This window comes from Phyllostomus hastatus, unplaced genomic scaffold (genome assembly GCF_019186645.2).
Source record: "Phyllostomus hastatus isolate PE091 unplaced genomic scaffold, TTU_PhHast_1.1 phas_scaffold_78, whole genome shotgun sequence".
In the NCBI taxonomy this organism is placed as follows: Eukaryota; Metazoa; Chordata; class Mammalia; order Chiroptera; family Phyllostomidae; genus Phyllostomus; species Phyllostomus hastatus.
In genome coordinates, this window is record NW_025334041.1 from 49,342,507 (window position 1) to 49,358,716 (window position 16,210).

The window sequence follows — 16,210 nt, forward strand, 5'->3', positions numbered from 1 at the left end:
GTGTTTCAGGTTTTTCTGGATATATTTCCAGAAGTGGAACTGCCAGGTCAAAAGGCAGTTCCATTTTTAATTTTCTGAGGAAACTCCATAATGTTTTCCACAGTGGCTGCACTAGTCTGCATTTGCCCAACAGTGCACCAGGATTCCCTTTTTTTCCACATCCTTGCCAACAATTGTTTGTTGATTTGTTAACGATGGCCATTCTGACAGGTGTGAAGTGATATCTCATTGTGGTCTTAATTTACATTTCTTAGATAGTGATGTTGAGCATTTTTTTTTTCACATGTCTATTGGCCATTTGTATGTCCTCTTTGGACAAGTATCTATCCTTAGCCCATTTTTAAATTGGATTATTTGTTTGTCTGTTTGTTCGGGTTGAGGTTTTTGAGTTCTTTACAAATTTTGGATATATCATTGACAAATATGGTCTCCCATTCAGTGGATTGTCTTTTTATTCATTTATTTTATTTATTTATTTTTAGAGAGAGGGGAAGGGAGGGAGAAAGAGAGAGAGGAACATCAATGTGTGGTTGCCTGTTGCGTGCCCCCTACTGGGGACCTGCCCTGCAACCCAGGCATGTGCCCTGACTGAGAACCAAACCAGTGACCCTTTGTTTTTCAGGCTGACACTCAATCCACTGAACCACACCAGCCAGGGCTGTCTTTTAATTTTGTTGATGGTTTAATTTGCTGTGTAAAAACTTTTTAGTTTGATGCAGTCCTATTTATTTTTTATTTTGTTCCCTTGCCTGAGAAGATATATCAAAAAAAAAATGTTGCTACAAGAAATGCCCGAGATTTTACTGCCTATGTTTTCCTCTAGGAGTTTTATGGTTTTGAATTTTACATTTAAGACTTTAATCTATTTTGAGATTATTCTTGTGTGTGATGTAATAAGTTGGTGGCATACTTTCATTTTTTTTGTATCTGTCCAATTTTCCCGACACCATTTATTGGCTAGACTATCTCTACCCCATTATATGTTTTGCCTCCTTCGTGAAATACTAACTGACCATAAAAGCATGGGTTTATTTCTGGACTCTGTTCCACTGACCTATATGTTTGTGTCTATACAGTACCATGCTGTTTTGATTACTATGGACTTGTAGTATAGTTTGTTATCAGGTAGTATACCTCCAATTATGTTCTTTTTCAAGGTTGCTGAGGCTATTTGGGGTCTTTCATGGTTCTATGCAAATTTTTCAAATATTTGTTCTAGTTTTGTGAAATATGCCACTAGAGTTTTAATAGGAATTACGTTGAATCTACAGATCGCTTTGGGTACTATGAACATTTTTAATGGTGTTAATTCTTCCTATCCATGAACAAAACATATGCTTCCACTTATTAGTATCTTCTTCAATTTCTTTCTTCTTCAGTATCTTATAATTTTCTGAGTAGAGGTCTTCTACATCCTTGATTAAATTTATTATTCCTAGGCACCTTATTTTTTTTGTTGTGATTACAAATGGGATTGTTTTCTTAGTTTTCCTTTCTGATAGTCCATGATTTGTGTAAAAATGTCACTGATTTCTGAGTAATAATTTTGTATCCTACTACTTTACTGAATTCGTTTATCAGCTCTAGAAGTTTTTTGGTAGAGTCTAACATTTTCTATATACAGTATTTCTATATGCAGATTACAGTGTCATCTGCAAACAATATCAGCATTGCTTCTTCCTTTCCAATTTGGATGCCTTTTATTTTTTCTTTTGTCTAATTGCTGTGACTAGAACTTCCAGTACTGTGTTGAGTAAGACTAGTGAAAGCAGACATCCTTGTCTTGTTCCTTATCTTAAGGGAAGCACTTTTAGCTATTTGCCCACCGAGTATGATGTTGGCTATGGGTGCATTTAATTCTTTAATCCATTTCAAATTTACCCTGTTATGTCAGATATGCTGGAGATTTCTACTCTTTCTATCTCACTCTACTGTTCAACACTGAGCACTTTATCCATTTCTATAACTACTGGATCCATTCATTTGTCCACTCCACCAATCTTCATGGAGGATTTCTTAGTCTTACATTTGCCTTCTTATTTTATCTCAATGAAAATTGTTTCATACTTTATAACTAATGATATAAAATCTTCACTGCAAATAATCAAATTAAGTTATAAAGAAAAAAGTAAGGTAAGGATGGCTGGGGTGGGGGTAGTGGTAGGGGACAAAAGAAAAAAAAAGTAAGAATTATTTCATATCCTATCCTATTATCTTATGATAATTGTTCTAACATTCTTACATCATCATTTCATGTCCCTGTTTATTACTTATATATACTGTTTTCTTTTTTAATATTTAATTATTGATTTTAGAGAGAGAAGGGAGGGAGAGAGAGAGAGAGAGAAAGAAACAATAATTTGTTGTTTCACTTATTTATGTATTCATTGGTCTCATATGTGCCCTGACAAGGGACTGAACTCACAGCTTTGGGGTATCTGGATGATGGTCTAGCCACTGAACTATCTAGCCAGGACTATTGTTGTTCTAATGGTACTTCATATTAGGGTCTTATTTAGCTTATAAGTTGTTACCAACTTTTTAATGAAAGCACTTTTATTTTTAAAGTTTGTTTTCTCCTCAGACTTCCACCTAATTCTTAAAGCCTTTAAATATTAATTTAACACTTTGGGATCCAGTTCAACAGAATGCCTATTATGAATTGCACCCTGCACACTGTGTCTGTGATAGGAATATAATATGGAACCAAGTTACACAGAAAGCTACTTCACCTAGAGCCAAGTGGAAATATGGATATCAAGCAGATGAGCCATTATAATGCAGCGAGGTATGTCCTAAATTGGGGGCATACAAAAGTTTTATGGGAGCATATAGAGGATATCATACCCATATCTGAATGCATGGGGATGGAGGTGTCTGAAACACTTCATTTCTAAACTGAGACTGTAAACATGAGTTCGAGTTATCCAGATGAACAGGAGGATAAAAATATGTGTTTCAGGTACTTGTAAATACTGAGAAAGACAGTGATTCATCCAAAACCTAAAGCTCAAGTACACAGACAAAAAATTAGGGTAAAAAAATGAGTGCTGAAGAAATAGTAAAGAACCAGAGAAGTCATGTTTGGAATGTATTCTGAGAGTAATGTGGGAAGAAGAGTAGAGGCAGACCAGTGCTCTCACTGTAATAATTAAAGAAGCCACACATATTTAAAAATTAAATCTGGCCCAAGCAGAAAACCTCTGCTAAAGAAGAGAATATCTAGGAAAGCTTTTAGTGGTTCATGGGATTGGACTGAAATTTTGAAAGGCAAGAAATCTCAAACCAAGTTTCCCATGGAAGATTTACTTTATTTATGGAGTTGCAAGTAAAGCTGATAAGTAGGTCTAAAGCTTTCAAAAGCAAATGTAAAATACCCTTCATATTTATGGAAACATATCTTAGGAAACAAGAACCAGCTTGGGGGAGAGAATATGCCGCATGCACAGGCAGGTCTTTCTTTCCATGAAGACATTCACATGGTGCTGAAATTTCATGAGGTAGGAGGTTAAAGAGTTTGTCTGGAAACCTGTGGTTGGCAGAGCTAGATCAATCTCATTACTTCAGGGGTGAGAAAACAAAGACCTTCTGACTTTTAATTAAAAGCCTGAGAGGGCCCTGGCTGGCGTAGCTCAGTGGATTGAGTGTGGGCTGCGAACCAAAGCATCGCAGGTTTCATTCCCAGTCAGGGCACATGCCTGGGTTGCAGGCCACGGCCCCCAGTAACCGCACACAGATGTTTCTCTCTCTCTCTCTCTCTCTCTTTTTCTCCCTCCCTTCCCTCTCTAAAAATAAATAAATAAAATCTTTTAAAAAATGGCTAACATAATAAATTTAAAAAATAAAATAAAATAATAAAAGCCTGAGAGGCCCTGGCTGGTGTGGCTCAGTTGGTGGGAACATCATCCTGTGTACCAACAGGTCTCGGACAGGTTCCATTTCTGGACAAGGTCCATACCAAGGCTGCAGGTTCAGTCCCGGATCAGGACATGTGCAATAGGCCACTGACTGAAGTTTCTCTCTCATATCAGTGTTTCTCTCTTTCTCTCCCTCCCTTCACCTGTCTCTAAAATCAATAAGCATGTCCTAGGGTAAGGATTTAAAAAATAAAGCCTGGGAGAAGCATGTCCAAGAAACAAGGGAGAGTTAGAGATAGACTAAGTCTATGTACGACTAGAGTGCCAAAGGGAGAAAAAAACAATTCAACAAAATAGTTCAGAATATGTAAATAAAATCCTGTAACTCAACATGACAGACAATTATACAGAAAACAAACAGACACTTTGTAAAGGAGCATATCCAAATGGCCAACAGAAAATACAGAAAGATATGTATCATTAATCAAACAAACAGAAATTAAAACTACAATATGATTTGACTAAATGTTCACCAGAATAGCCAAAACAAAAATCACAGAAAATAACAGGTGCTGACAAGGATATGAACTCTCATATACTGGCATTGGGAATTTATTAATTTGTTTGTTTATTTATTTATAGAAGTGAAAACGTATGTTCACATAATAACCTATACACTGATGTTTAACAGCAGCATTATTCATAATTTCCCCAAATGTAAATTAAAATATTCTTTTAAAAATATATTTTATTGATTATGCTATTACAGTTGTCCCATTTTTCTCCCTTCACTCCCCTCCACACTGCACACCCTCTCCCAACCACATTCCCCCCATTTAGTTCATGTCCATAAACTAAACCTGGCTTGTGTCATACTTACAAGTTCTTGGCTTCTACATTTCCCATACTATTCTTATCCTCCCCCTATCTATTTTCAACCTACAATCTATGCTACTTATTCTCTGTACCTTTTCCCCCTCTCTCCCCAGCTCATTCCCCTGTTGATAACCCTCCATGTGACCTCTGTTTCTGTGGCTCTGTTCCTGTTCTAGTTGTTTGCTTAGTTTGTTTTTGTTTTTGTTTTAGGTGTGGTTGTTAATAATTGTGACTTTGCTGTCATTTTACTATATATGTTTCTTATCTTCTTTTTCTTAGATAAGTCCCTTTAACATTTCATATAATAAGGGCTTGGTGGTGATGAACTCCTTTCTTTAACTTGACCTTATCTGAGAAGCACTTTATCTGCCCTCCCATTCTAAAAGAAAGCTTTGCTGGATAGAGCAATCTTGGGTGTAGGTCCTTGCCTTTCATGACTTGGAATACTTCTTTCCAACCCCTTCTTGCTTATAAGGTCTCTTTTGAGAAATCAGCTGACAATCTTATGGGCACTCCTTTGTAGGTAACTCTCTCATTTTGTCTTGCTGCTTTTAAGATTCTCTCCTTATCTTTAATATTAGGTAATGTAATTATGATGCTGGCACTAGGAAGTTAAATTGGTATAACAACACCAGCACACACTGGCAGTATCTAAAGCAGAACATATGCATACTCTATCACCTACTGTATTAGTTTTCTACACTTGCTGTAACAAATTACCACAAATTTGGCGGCTTAAAACAACTTAAATATATTATCTTTCAGTTCTGAAGATTAGAAGTACAGGATACAGATCTGGCCTCACTGAGCCAACGGCAGGGTGTGAGAAAAGCTGTTTTTCTTCTGAAGGTTCTAGGGAGTTTTTCCTTCCCTTTTCCACCAGCCTGCTTCCTTGGCTTGTGGCCCCCTTCATGCAATTGTATCATTTTGACCTTTGTTCCATGAACATCTCCTCCTCCATTAAGTTCTTAAGCACTGACATCTTTTCTTCCTTGATTCCTCCATCCTTCATTCCATTCAACAAGTTTATTGATACCCTATTGTGAATCAGGTACTCTTTGGGCCATTAAGGATACTGCTATGATAAAAATAGTATTACAGGTCTTAAGGGGATTACCTTCTAGTGGGGCAGGCATGTGGTGGTGGCAGGGGGAATGGGTCCAGATACAATAAAGTGAAATATTGGGAAATGATAAGAGATATAGATAAAACAAAGCAAAGTAAGAGGAATGAGATATTTTGGGAAAATCACCAGATTACAAAGAATTATGTATTCATTTGAAAGAGTTTGAAATGGTAATGTTTATTTTGCTGGTTTACATTGAGACTTAAAAAATATGTATCATAATCCAACAGGTTGGTGAACAAATATTATTATCTGGAAACTACAATAGAAAAATAACAGACACAGAGCTTCAAATCATCTTGGAAATAACTACTACCCACAGATAATTAAAGGAAAAGATTTCCTATACGGAACATTTTAAATCTTCATGATGGTAGGTTCAGGCCTCTTACCTTCTTTGGTAAATTCATTGTTTGTCAAACCCTTGGATTCTATTTTATTGTATAGAAGTTTTCTAGGAAGTTTTCTTTTCCTAAGCAGGGACATTTGTAATCAGAAAGAACATGTTCCTAACTAGAAAAATTTCCCTTTAGGTTTTTTCTGCCCAAGTAATACTTACTTAGCGTGGGGTCAGTGCACATGGCCCTTTCCCCTCCCATGACTGAGGCCTGGTGAGACATACTGGCCAGAAGGGATGTGTATTGTGTTAGGACTGGATTGCAACTCCCTCCTCATCTCATTTTGGGAGTGGCTTATTGTGCTGTGACTGCTTCTTGATCCTTTTACAAACTGTGGTAATACAGTTTATAGTCACACATAGGACATGTACCTCCTTTGTCTGGGACCCCTTATAATGAGCCTCAGACTGGAGGAGTTGTGGTCTCTGTCGCACCAATCTGCCACCCTTGGTGCACTCCCCTGTAACGTGAGTATGAATGGCACGCCCACATCTGCTGGTGCACCAGGTGGTTATTTTTTGGAAAATCAAGAACACTTAAGCAGCTTCCAGGTTTGGGGCTCCTGTGCAACAATCTGTTACTTTATATAGCATCTTCAGCTCTGCAGATGGTTGAATTTCCTTAATATTTTGTGTCTATAATTTTCAGTACTACAGTACACATCAGGGACTGTATGTGCTATGTTAATGAAAGGTGCTTTGCAAAAACACTTACTTTGGAGTTATCCCAAAGGCACTTATTAAAGTAATAATGCTATAGAAGTAACAGACCACTCTGAATATGAACTATCAATTGGATTTTTAAAAATTCTTAACCAAGGACATGCTTATTGATTTTAGAGATCAATAAAGGGAAAGAGAGGTAGAGAAAGGTGGAAAAAAACATCGATGTGAGAGAGAAATGTATCAGTTGCCTCCCATATGTGCCCTGGCTGGGGACTGAACCCTCAACCCAGGCATGTTCCCTGACTAGGAATGAACCTGTGGCCTTTTGGTTTATGGGATGAAGTTCTAACTAACTGAACCACACCAGCCAGAGCTCAATGGAATTTTTGCTTAAACATATTATACTTCATTTTAGTAGTTTCTTTGACTACACAAGCCAGATGGGTCCCAGTAAGATAAGAATTGAAAAACATACACTGTATTTGGTAAAGTGGTAGGTCACTGCTTATATTAATTTCAATAAAATGGTATAAGATAAACAGAGTACACCTACTTGAGAAATAAACAGTATGAAAACAAAAACAAGAAGTTTGGATTAAAAAGGAAAGATTAAATAGTAACTAAAGAGAAGTCCTCTAGTGTGTTTCAGTTTTTATTAGATTATAGAAACTTGAATAGGTTTCTATTTCAGAGGAAGAAATATTTAAAAAAAGTAAAATACAGACAGAAAACAGAAAAGTATGAATGATGTTGCTGAGATAATGGGGTAGACAAGCAAATGGGCAGGCCATCACCAGTAAGTGGGTGGCCTTGAAGAAGAATGAGGCCCTCAGGGAGGAAATGAGGCTTTTCTTTGGAGGGAAGGTACAAGACAGTGAAAGAGTTTCCTAAGGACATTTGTTGGGGACCATTTCCTGTGGTATCAGAGACTGTAGCCCCAAGTGAGCAAGGCCTTGCCTATAAGTCTCAACTGGAATGCTGGGAATGCAGGTGGCAGTCACGATCTGATACTAGCACTGAGGGTTACCACGGGAAATCAAGCCTGAAGACTACATTGTATCCTTTGAAGCTTGCTTTGCTTTGCTATAGCCCTATTGGTATATACCAGATGTTTAAGTTCAAAGCATAAGGAGTGAACTTCTTATCTCATGAAATACACCTTAACAACCACCTGGCATCAGCAAGTCTAACAGACCCTGACCTGAGGCAGATCTCTGTGTTTCTTCAATTGTCATCTATAAATAATATCAGTTTTTTATAACTATAGCCTTTGGACATTGATTGATGAACTATGCACGTATGCTCATATCCCTGTACATACCAATCACAATAAAAGCCATTTTGGAGAAGGGCTTGGGGCATTCTCCATTAGAGGGAATCACCAGCCCCTTTCCCACCAGAACAACAGATTGTGTCTGGTATGACTTATTCTCATTTGAGGCCGGGAGAGCTCTGAGGGATGGAGCATCCCGCAGACATTAACTGTCCTGATGACCTAGGAGATAAGATTGGCTACTGAGAATGAGCAAAATGGGAAAACGGAGGTCATGTAAAGAATGTCAAAGGTTTGTAACAGTTAAGAAAAAACAAGCAGATGACCAAAGACAAGTAAATGACAGTACCATTAAACATACATACATACATACCATATAGTACTTTGAAATGTACTTTTGTCACTGGGCTATCACGTGGGAAACGCTACTGCTCCCAAATACTTAACTATGTCAAAAGCTATGCTTGCTTACAGGAACTAAGGTAAACTGTTAAAGGTAAAACCATGGCATCTGCGGACAGCTTAAGCAGGCAGCTCATCTGCAGAACCAGCCAGCTCCAAGTTGCTAGAAGCAGAATCCCCCCTCCCCGCTTTGACCTCTGAAGAACTTGTCTTCATTACCTTACTAAAAATCATGCCCTGGGAAAGAAATGCACATTGTCAGGCACAATTAGTGCCACATGCAAACCAAGCCTTCAGGAATGTGCATACCCCAACTTTTCCCAGTTGTTGGACCATTTCTAAGAACTCTCCACCTTTATCACTGCCCCTGATCCCACCACATACTCTGAATGCCTTGCAGGCTCCTGAACCTCCCCAATTCAGGAAGAAGGTGCTTTTAGAGCATGAGTTCACCCTCCTCCATTCCTTGATAAAAGAATCAAGTTTCTGCTCTGCTTTACAAGACTCCACCTCATTCCATTGGTGTGAGAGGCACTAAGTAGAAGGACCTTTGTTTGGGTCCTCAACTCAGAAGGATTGAGTACACTTTTTATCATTGTTCTTAAAACTAGGTGAGGGACTTCTGCTTCTGATCAAGATGGAGTAACAGTGACCAGAGTTACCACTCTATCTAAAACAATAAAAAAACAAACAAAATATGTTTAACATCATGCAATAAAGACACAGTGTTCCTTAATATCTTGCACTAAATTAGACAGTGTTCCCTGAGGTACAAAAAACAAATGAGGTAAACCCTACCATCACCACAGTTAATTTGCCAGCAGGTGCCTCCTGCTTCTGGCAGAAGGAATGTGAAGAAACCCCTCTACCCCTACTGTCCTGGAGACCAGGAACACAGAGGCCCTAGAGTACATAAGACAGAATACCAGAGAGGAGAGAGTCTGACAACCAAGGAGTTAAAGAAGAAACATTCATCCAGACTGGTAAAAGAGGTGGAGATGGGCAGCCGGGGTGGAGAGGACTCATGGCAAGGCACCGGCTGGAGGAGAGAGCGATCTCATATTTGCATGCAGATAAACCAGGAAGAACAACTGGGGAGTGAGACAGACTGTGCAACCCAGGGTCCCAGCATGGGAGAATAAAGCCTCAAAACCTCTGACTGTAAAAACCTGTGAGGGCTGTGGCATCAGGAGAAACTTCCAGCCTTACAGGAGAGTTCGCTGGAGAGACCCACAGGGTCCTAAAACACACACAGACCCACCCACCCAGGAATCAGCACCAGAAAGGCCCAATTTGCTTGTGGGTAGCCATGGAAGTGACTGAAAGCCAGCAGAGAACAGAGCAAGCCACACTGTTCCCTCTCAAACCCCTCCCTCACTGACAGCAGCACAACACAGCAACTTGGGTTGCCCCGCCCTGGTGAACACCTAAGGCTCTGCCCCTTACTACATAATAGGCACATAGAAACAAACAAAAAAAGGACCAAATGAAAGAACAGTTCAAAGCTCCAGAAAAAAAATTAAAAACTAAGGGATGAAGAGATAGCCAACCAATCAGATGCACAGTTCAAAATACTGGTAATCAAGAAGCTCACAGATCTGGCAGAATATGGTTGCAAAACAGAGGGAAAAAAGGAGGCTATGAATACTGAAATAAAGAAAAATGTATAGAGAACCAACAGTGATGGGAAGGCAACTGGGACTCATATCAATGGTACAGAGCAAAAGAAAGAAAGAAACATTCAACCAGAACCGAATGAAGAAACAAGAATTCAAAAATATGAGGAGAGGCTGAGGAGCCTCTAGGACAACTTTAAACATTCCGATATCTGAATCACAGTGGTGCCAGAAAGAGAAGAGGAATAGCAAGAAACTGAAAACTTATTTGAAGAAATAATCAAGGAGAACTTCCCCAATCTGGCAAAGGAAATAGGAGGTCCAAAAAAGCTCAGAGAGTCAGTCCCAAAGAAGTTGGACCCAAGGAAGCACACACAAAGGCATATCATAATTATATCACTCAACATTAAAGAGAAGGAGAGAATCTTAAAAGCAACAAGAGAAAAGAAGACAGTTACCTACAAAGGAGGTCCCATATGACTATCAGCTGATTTCTCAGAAGAAACTTTACAGACAAGAAGGGGCCGGAAAGAAGTATTCAAAGTCATGAAAAGCAAGGACGTATATCCAAGACTGCTGTATCCGGCAAAGCTTTCATTTAGAATGGAAGGGCAGATGAAGTGCTTCCCTCATGAGGTCAAGTTAAAAGAATCCATCATCACCAAGCCCTTATTATATAAAGTGTTAAAGGGACTTATCTAATAAAAAGAAGATAAAAAATATGAACAGTAGGTAAAATGACAACAAACTCACAACTATCAACAACTGAAACTAAAAAACAAAAACTAAAATTAAGCAAACAACTAGAAGGGGAACAGAATCACAGAAATGGAGATCACACAGAGGTTTATCAGTGGAGCGGCAGAAGGGGAAAATAAGGGAAAAGGTACAGGGAATAAGTAGCATAAATGGTAGGCAGAAAATAGGCGGAGGCTGAGAATGATATAGGAAATATAGAAGCCAAGGAACTTATATATATGACCCATGGACAGGAACTAAAGTGGGGGTATGCAGATGAGAAGGGGTGTGCAGGATGGAGGGGAATAAAAGGGCGGAAACGGGACAACTGTAATAGTAAAATCAACAAAATGTATTTTAAAAAAACAATTAGACTTCCAGCCAAGATGGAGGCATAAGTAGACACACTGTGCCTTGCCACACAACCAAAATAAGGTCAGCAACAATTAAGAAACAAGATAACAACCAGATCTGATAGAAAATTTATCTGAATGGAAGTTGGACAACCAGGAAAACAGGTGCATTCATCCAGACTGGTAGGAGGAACGGAGAGGGGCATCCAGGTGCGGGTCACTGCTCAGAGATGGGAGAGCGTTGAGACCGAGCCTGTAAGGCTTCCATGCACAAGACTGCAGCGGGTGGACCCTGAGTGTGCAAAGGGCAGCTGGCAGACCCCGGCCGAGGGGTGGCAAACAGCAGGCCCAGCGAGGAGGTGATTGTGAAACAAGGCACTGTGCGAAACCCAGGATCACAGTGCTGGGAAATAGAGCCTCAGGGCACTGATTGAGGACACCTGTGGGGACTAAGGAGCAGGGAGGGACTCCCAGACTCTCAGGAGAAGTTCTTGGAGGGTCCCACAGTGTGCATAAGCCCACCTACACGGGAACTGACACCAGAGGGGCCCAGTTTGCTCAGGGGAAGCAGCGGAAGGAACTGAGGTCCCACGGAGAGCAGAGCAAGCACCGTTGTTCCCTCTCAGACCCCCACACTCACATACGTCACAAACTAGCAACTGGAGTGCCCTGGCCTGGTGAACACCTAAGGCTCAGCCCCTCATATGTAACAGATGCAATCAGAACAAAGGAAAACATAAAATAAAATTAAAAAGATGGCTCAAACAGAATTAAAAGCCCCAGAGCCAGTTTTCTTAAGTGACCAAGAGATAGCCAACCTATCAGATGCACAGTTCAAAGCACTGGTGATCAGGGTGCTCACAGAATTGGTTGATTTTGGTCGAAAATTAGATGAACAAATGCAGGCTACGATAAGAGAAATGAAGGGAAATGCACAGGGAACCAATAGTGATGGGAAGGAAACTGGGACTCAAATCAATGGTGTGGACCAGAAGGAAGAAAAAGACAAACAACCAGGAAAGAATGAAGAAATAAGAATTTGAAAAAATGAGGAGAGGCTTAGGAACCTCCAGGACATTTTTAAACCTTCCAACATCCGAATTATAGGGGTACCAGAAAAAGAAGAGGAAAAGCAACCAGTAGAAAACTTATTTGAATAAATAAGTCCCCAGTCTGGCAAAGGAAATAGACTTCCAGGAAGTCCAGGAAACTCAGAGAGTCCCAAAGAAGTTGGACCCAAGTAGGAACACACCAAGGCACATCATAATTACAGTAGCCAAGGTAAAAATGAAGGAGAGAATCCTAGAAGCAGCAAGAGACAAGGAGACAGTAACCTACAAAGGAGTTCTCATCAGACTGTCAGCTGATTTCTCAAAAGAGACCTTGCAGGCAAGAAGGGGCTGGAAAGAAGTATTCCAAGTCATGAAAGGCAAGAACCTACATCCCAGATTGTTCTATCCAGCAAAGCTTTCATTTAGCATGGAAGGGCAGATAAAGTGCTTTTCAGAAAAGGTCAAGTTAAAGGAGTTCATCATCACCAAGCCCTTATTTTATGAAATGGTAAAGGGACTTATCTAAGAAAAAGAAAATAAAAAACATGTATAGTCAAATGACAACAAACTCACAATTATTAACAACCACACCTAAAACAAAAGCAAAAAGAAACTTAGCAAACAACTAGAACAGGAACAGAACCATAGAAATGGAGATCACATGAAGTGTTAGCAACAGGGGAGTGGGAGGAGGAGGGGGGAAGGTATGGAGAATAAGTAGCATAGATGGTAGGTAGAAAATAGACAGGGGGAGGGCAAGAACAGTATGGGAAATGTAGAAGCTAAAGAACTTATTGACACATGAACATGAACTAAAGGGGGGGAATGTGGGTGGGAGTGGGTGTGCAGGGTGGAGGGGAATGAAGGGGGGAAATGGGACAACTGTAATAGCATAATTAATAAAATAATATTAAAAAATTAAAAAAACAAATAAATGAAATAATCCTGTACCTATGAAAAACATTGCAATTGTAGTTAAACCCTTACCATAAAGAAAATTCAGGCCCAAGTGACTTCTTTGGTGAATTCTACCAAAGATCTAAGGGAAAAAAATAATACCAATTCTATACAAGCGGCTTGCAAAAATTGAAAAGGAGGGAATATTTCCCAACATAGTTTCTTAGGTTTTCATTTTCCTGATACTAAAACTGGAAAAAGACATTACAAAAAAATCTAAAGATCAATAGCTCATAAACATAGAATCAAAACACCTTAAACTTTAAAGCAATTTGAACCCAATAACATATAAAGAGGATAATACATCATGACCATGTGTGGCTTCTAACAAGAATGAAATCAATGTAATTTATAATATTAACAGACCAATATAACTAAAACCATTTGATCATCTAAATGGATGCAGAAAAGCATAGAAAAAAATCAACTTTCCAAATAAAAACTCTTAAACAACAAGAAACAGAAAGGAACTTCATCCCAATTAAGGATATCATTGAAAAATCTGCAGTTAAGATCATATGAACATTAACTGATGATAAACAAGTAAAAACTACTTCAATTCTACACTACACTGGAGGTATTAGCCATTGTAGTAAGGAAAAAAAAAAGAAGTTAGATTGGAAAAGAAGTAAACTGCCTGTATTTGTAGACCATATAATTGTCAATATAGAAAATTCTCCAAATTCTCTATATTAAAAATCTCTAAAAACTATTAGATCTAATAAGTAAGGTTAGCAAGGCCAAGGATACAAAACCAGTTCCTGAAAAAATCAAGTGTATTTCTATATTCTAACAACAGACAACCGTAAATTTTAAAAACAGTATCATTAATAACGGCTTCAAAATATATGAAATCATAATAAGAACAGACGTTAAGAACAGACCTGCTCAACCTGGAGACTGAAAACTATACAACACTGATAAGAGAAAATGTAAAAATCCTAGGTCAATAGTAAAATATAGGACACACGTGGATCAGAAGACTCAATATTGTCAAGATGTCAAATCATCACAAATTGCTCTATGGAGTCAGTGCAATTCTAATCAAAATTCCAGGAGATATTTTTATAGGAACAACAGCTATATTCTGAAATATCTATGAAAATGCAAAGGACCTAGAATAAGCAAAATTATTTTGCTTAAGAAGATAAAATAGGACAACTTACTCTTTAGTAATTAAAACCATATGGTATTTATACAAATATAGACATGCCAAAAAATGGAACAAAACAGAGCCTGTAAGTTTTACTTACATATAACCACGCAATTTTCAACAAAAGCACCAGGGCAGTCAATAGGCAGAGTATATAACCTTTTAGATCCACATGCAAAGAAATGAACCTTAACCCATATATCATATTAAAAAATTAACTACAAATGAACCTAGTAAAAGTTCTAGGATAAAAAATAGGAGGAAATACCTCTGGCCTTGATTAGAGAAAGATTTCTTAAATCAAAAATTCCCCCCACAAATTATAAAAGAAAGATTGATAAATATGACTTTACCAAAATTAAAACGGTTGTCATTTGGAAAATATTGTTAAAAAGATGAAAAGGCAAACCACACACAAGGGGGATATATTAGTAAAACACTCCTCTGAGAAATTTGAATCTAGAATATATAAAGATCTCTTAAGACTTGAGAGAACAAGCAATAAACAAAAAAATTAATTAAAAGCCAACAATTTTGACAAACATGTAACCAAACTCATAGAATTTTTTGCTTAAAATTGGTCAATTTTACTGTATATAAATTATATCTCAGAAAAAGCTCACAAACACAGATACTCAGTGGAGGGAGATGTGCAGTATTCTCCGAGTAAATGGAGTAAATCAGCCCTAAATAAGCCCTCTCCTTATGTTCTGTTTGGCCACACATTTCAGGAAAACCTCTTCCACAGACCAAGTCTTACTGCACATTGCTTTAGAAATAGAAGTGGGGAGCGGGGGAGGTAGTGTAGTTGATTCAACCTATGTTGTCAGTGACTAATGATTCTAAGTACTAGATACTTTGTGAATATAATTTAACTACATACAAACTCTCAAAGCTTTAAAAAAGCCTAGGTACCTTCAATACTCTTACATTCAGTGATTATATTAGCTAGTTTGTATATTTCATTGTTTAGAACTACCCTGTACAACTATTTCATGGCAAAAACAAATTAATAAAGTTTTCCAGATCATATCTGAATAGGCAACTTTTAATTCATGATGCAGGTATTTCATCTGTTCATTTATTAAATCTTCATGTTTAACTATAAAGAAAAAACTATAAAGTCTCTCATTTTAATATTTTTTTAGTTAGGAAAATAATTCTATACATATTAACTAAATTCTTCAATATCAATTGATTTAGAGCCTTTATACACAGGAAAATTCAGACAAAATTGTGGAGAATTAACTTATTTTTTGGAGAATTTTATTCAAGATAGTATTTGAAAAGGTAAAAAATGAACTTACTGCTTAGAAAACTAAATATATGGCTAACTTAAGAAGCCACAATTAGCCTGGAGCTTTAAAAAGACATGTTTTATAAACCAATAGAGGAAAACTTCTTGACATTAAATTATAAAGTAACTAACCAACTTTGAAATGAATTTGCAAAATAAATAGTGTACTTACAATTTGTTGCCATTTGAAATTGAGAATGAAGTGCTTGAGTCACCGAATTCCAAAAAGTATATAAAATTTCCGACTGCCCATCCTGTGACCCAAAAAATGGATGTGTTCATTAATTTAAAAAAATTACAATGGATAAGATGTAATGCAGACATTTAATTAAAATGTACTGAAAGAAAAATTTCTAAAACATCCATCAGACAAGAGAATTACTGAGTAACTAAGAAGAAAATATCCAGATGACTGAAATCGTATTTCACCATCAGGTGTTCAGACAG

At 37.9% G+C, this 16,210-nt stretch overlaps 1 protein-coding gene across 2 annotated transcripts in view; it reads right to left on the reverse strand.

Moving 5' to 3' along the window:
• COG5 (component of oligomeric golgi complex 5) overlaps positions 1 to 16,210 on the reverse strand; it is a 361,130-nt gene that overhangs the window by 120,214 nt on the left and 224,706 nt on the right. For both annotated transcript variants that reach the window (XM_045828077.1, XM_045828076.1), the window contains one exon: positions 15,936 to 16,017. In XM_045828077.1, coding sequence (XP_045684033.1) covers positions 15,936 to 16,017 — 82 coding nt within the window. The remainder of the gene's footprint in view (positions 1 to 15,935; positions 16,018 to 16,210) is intronic.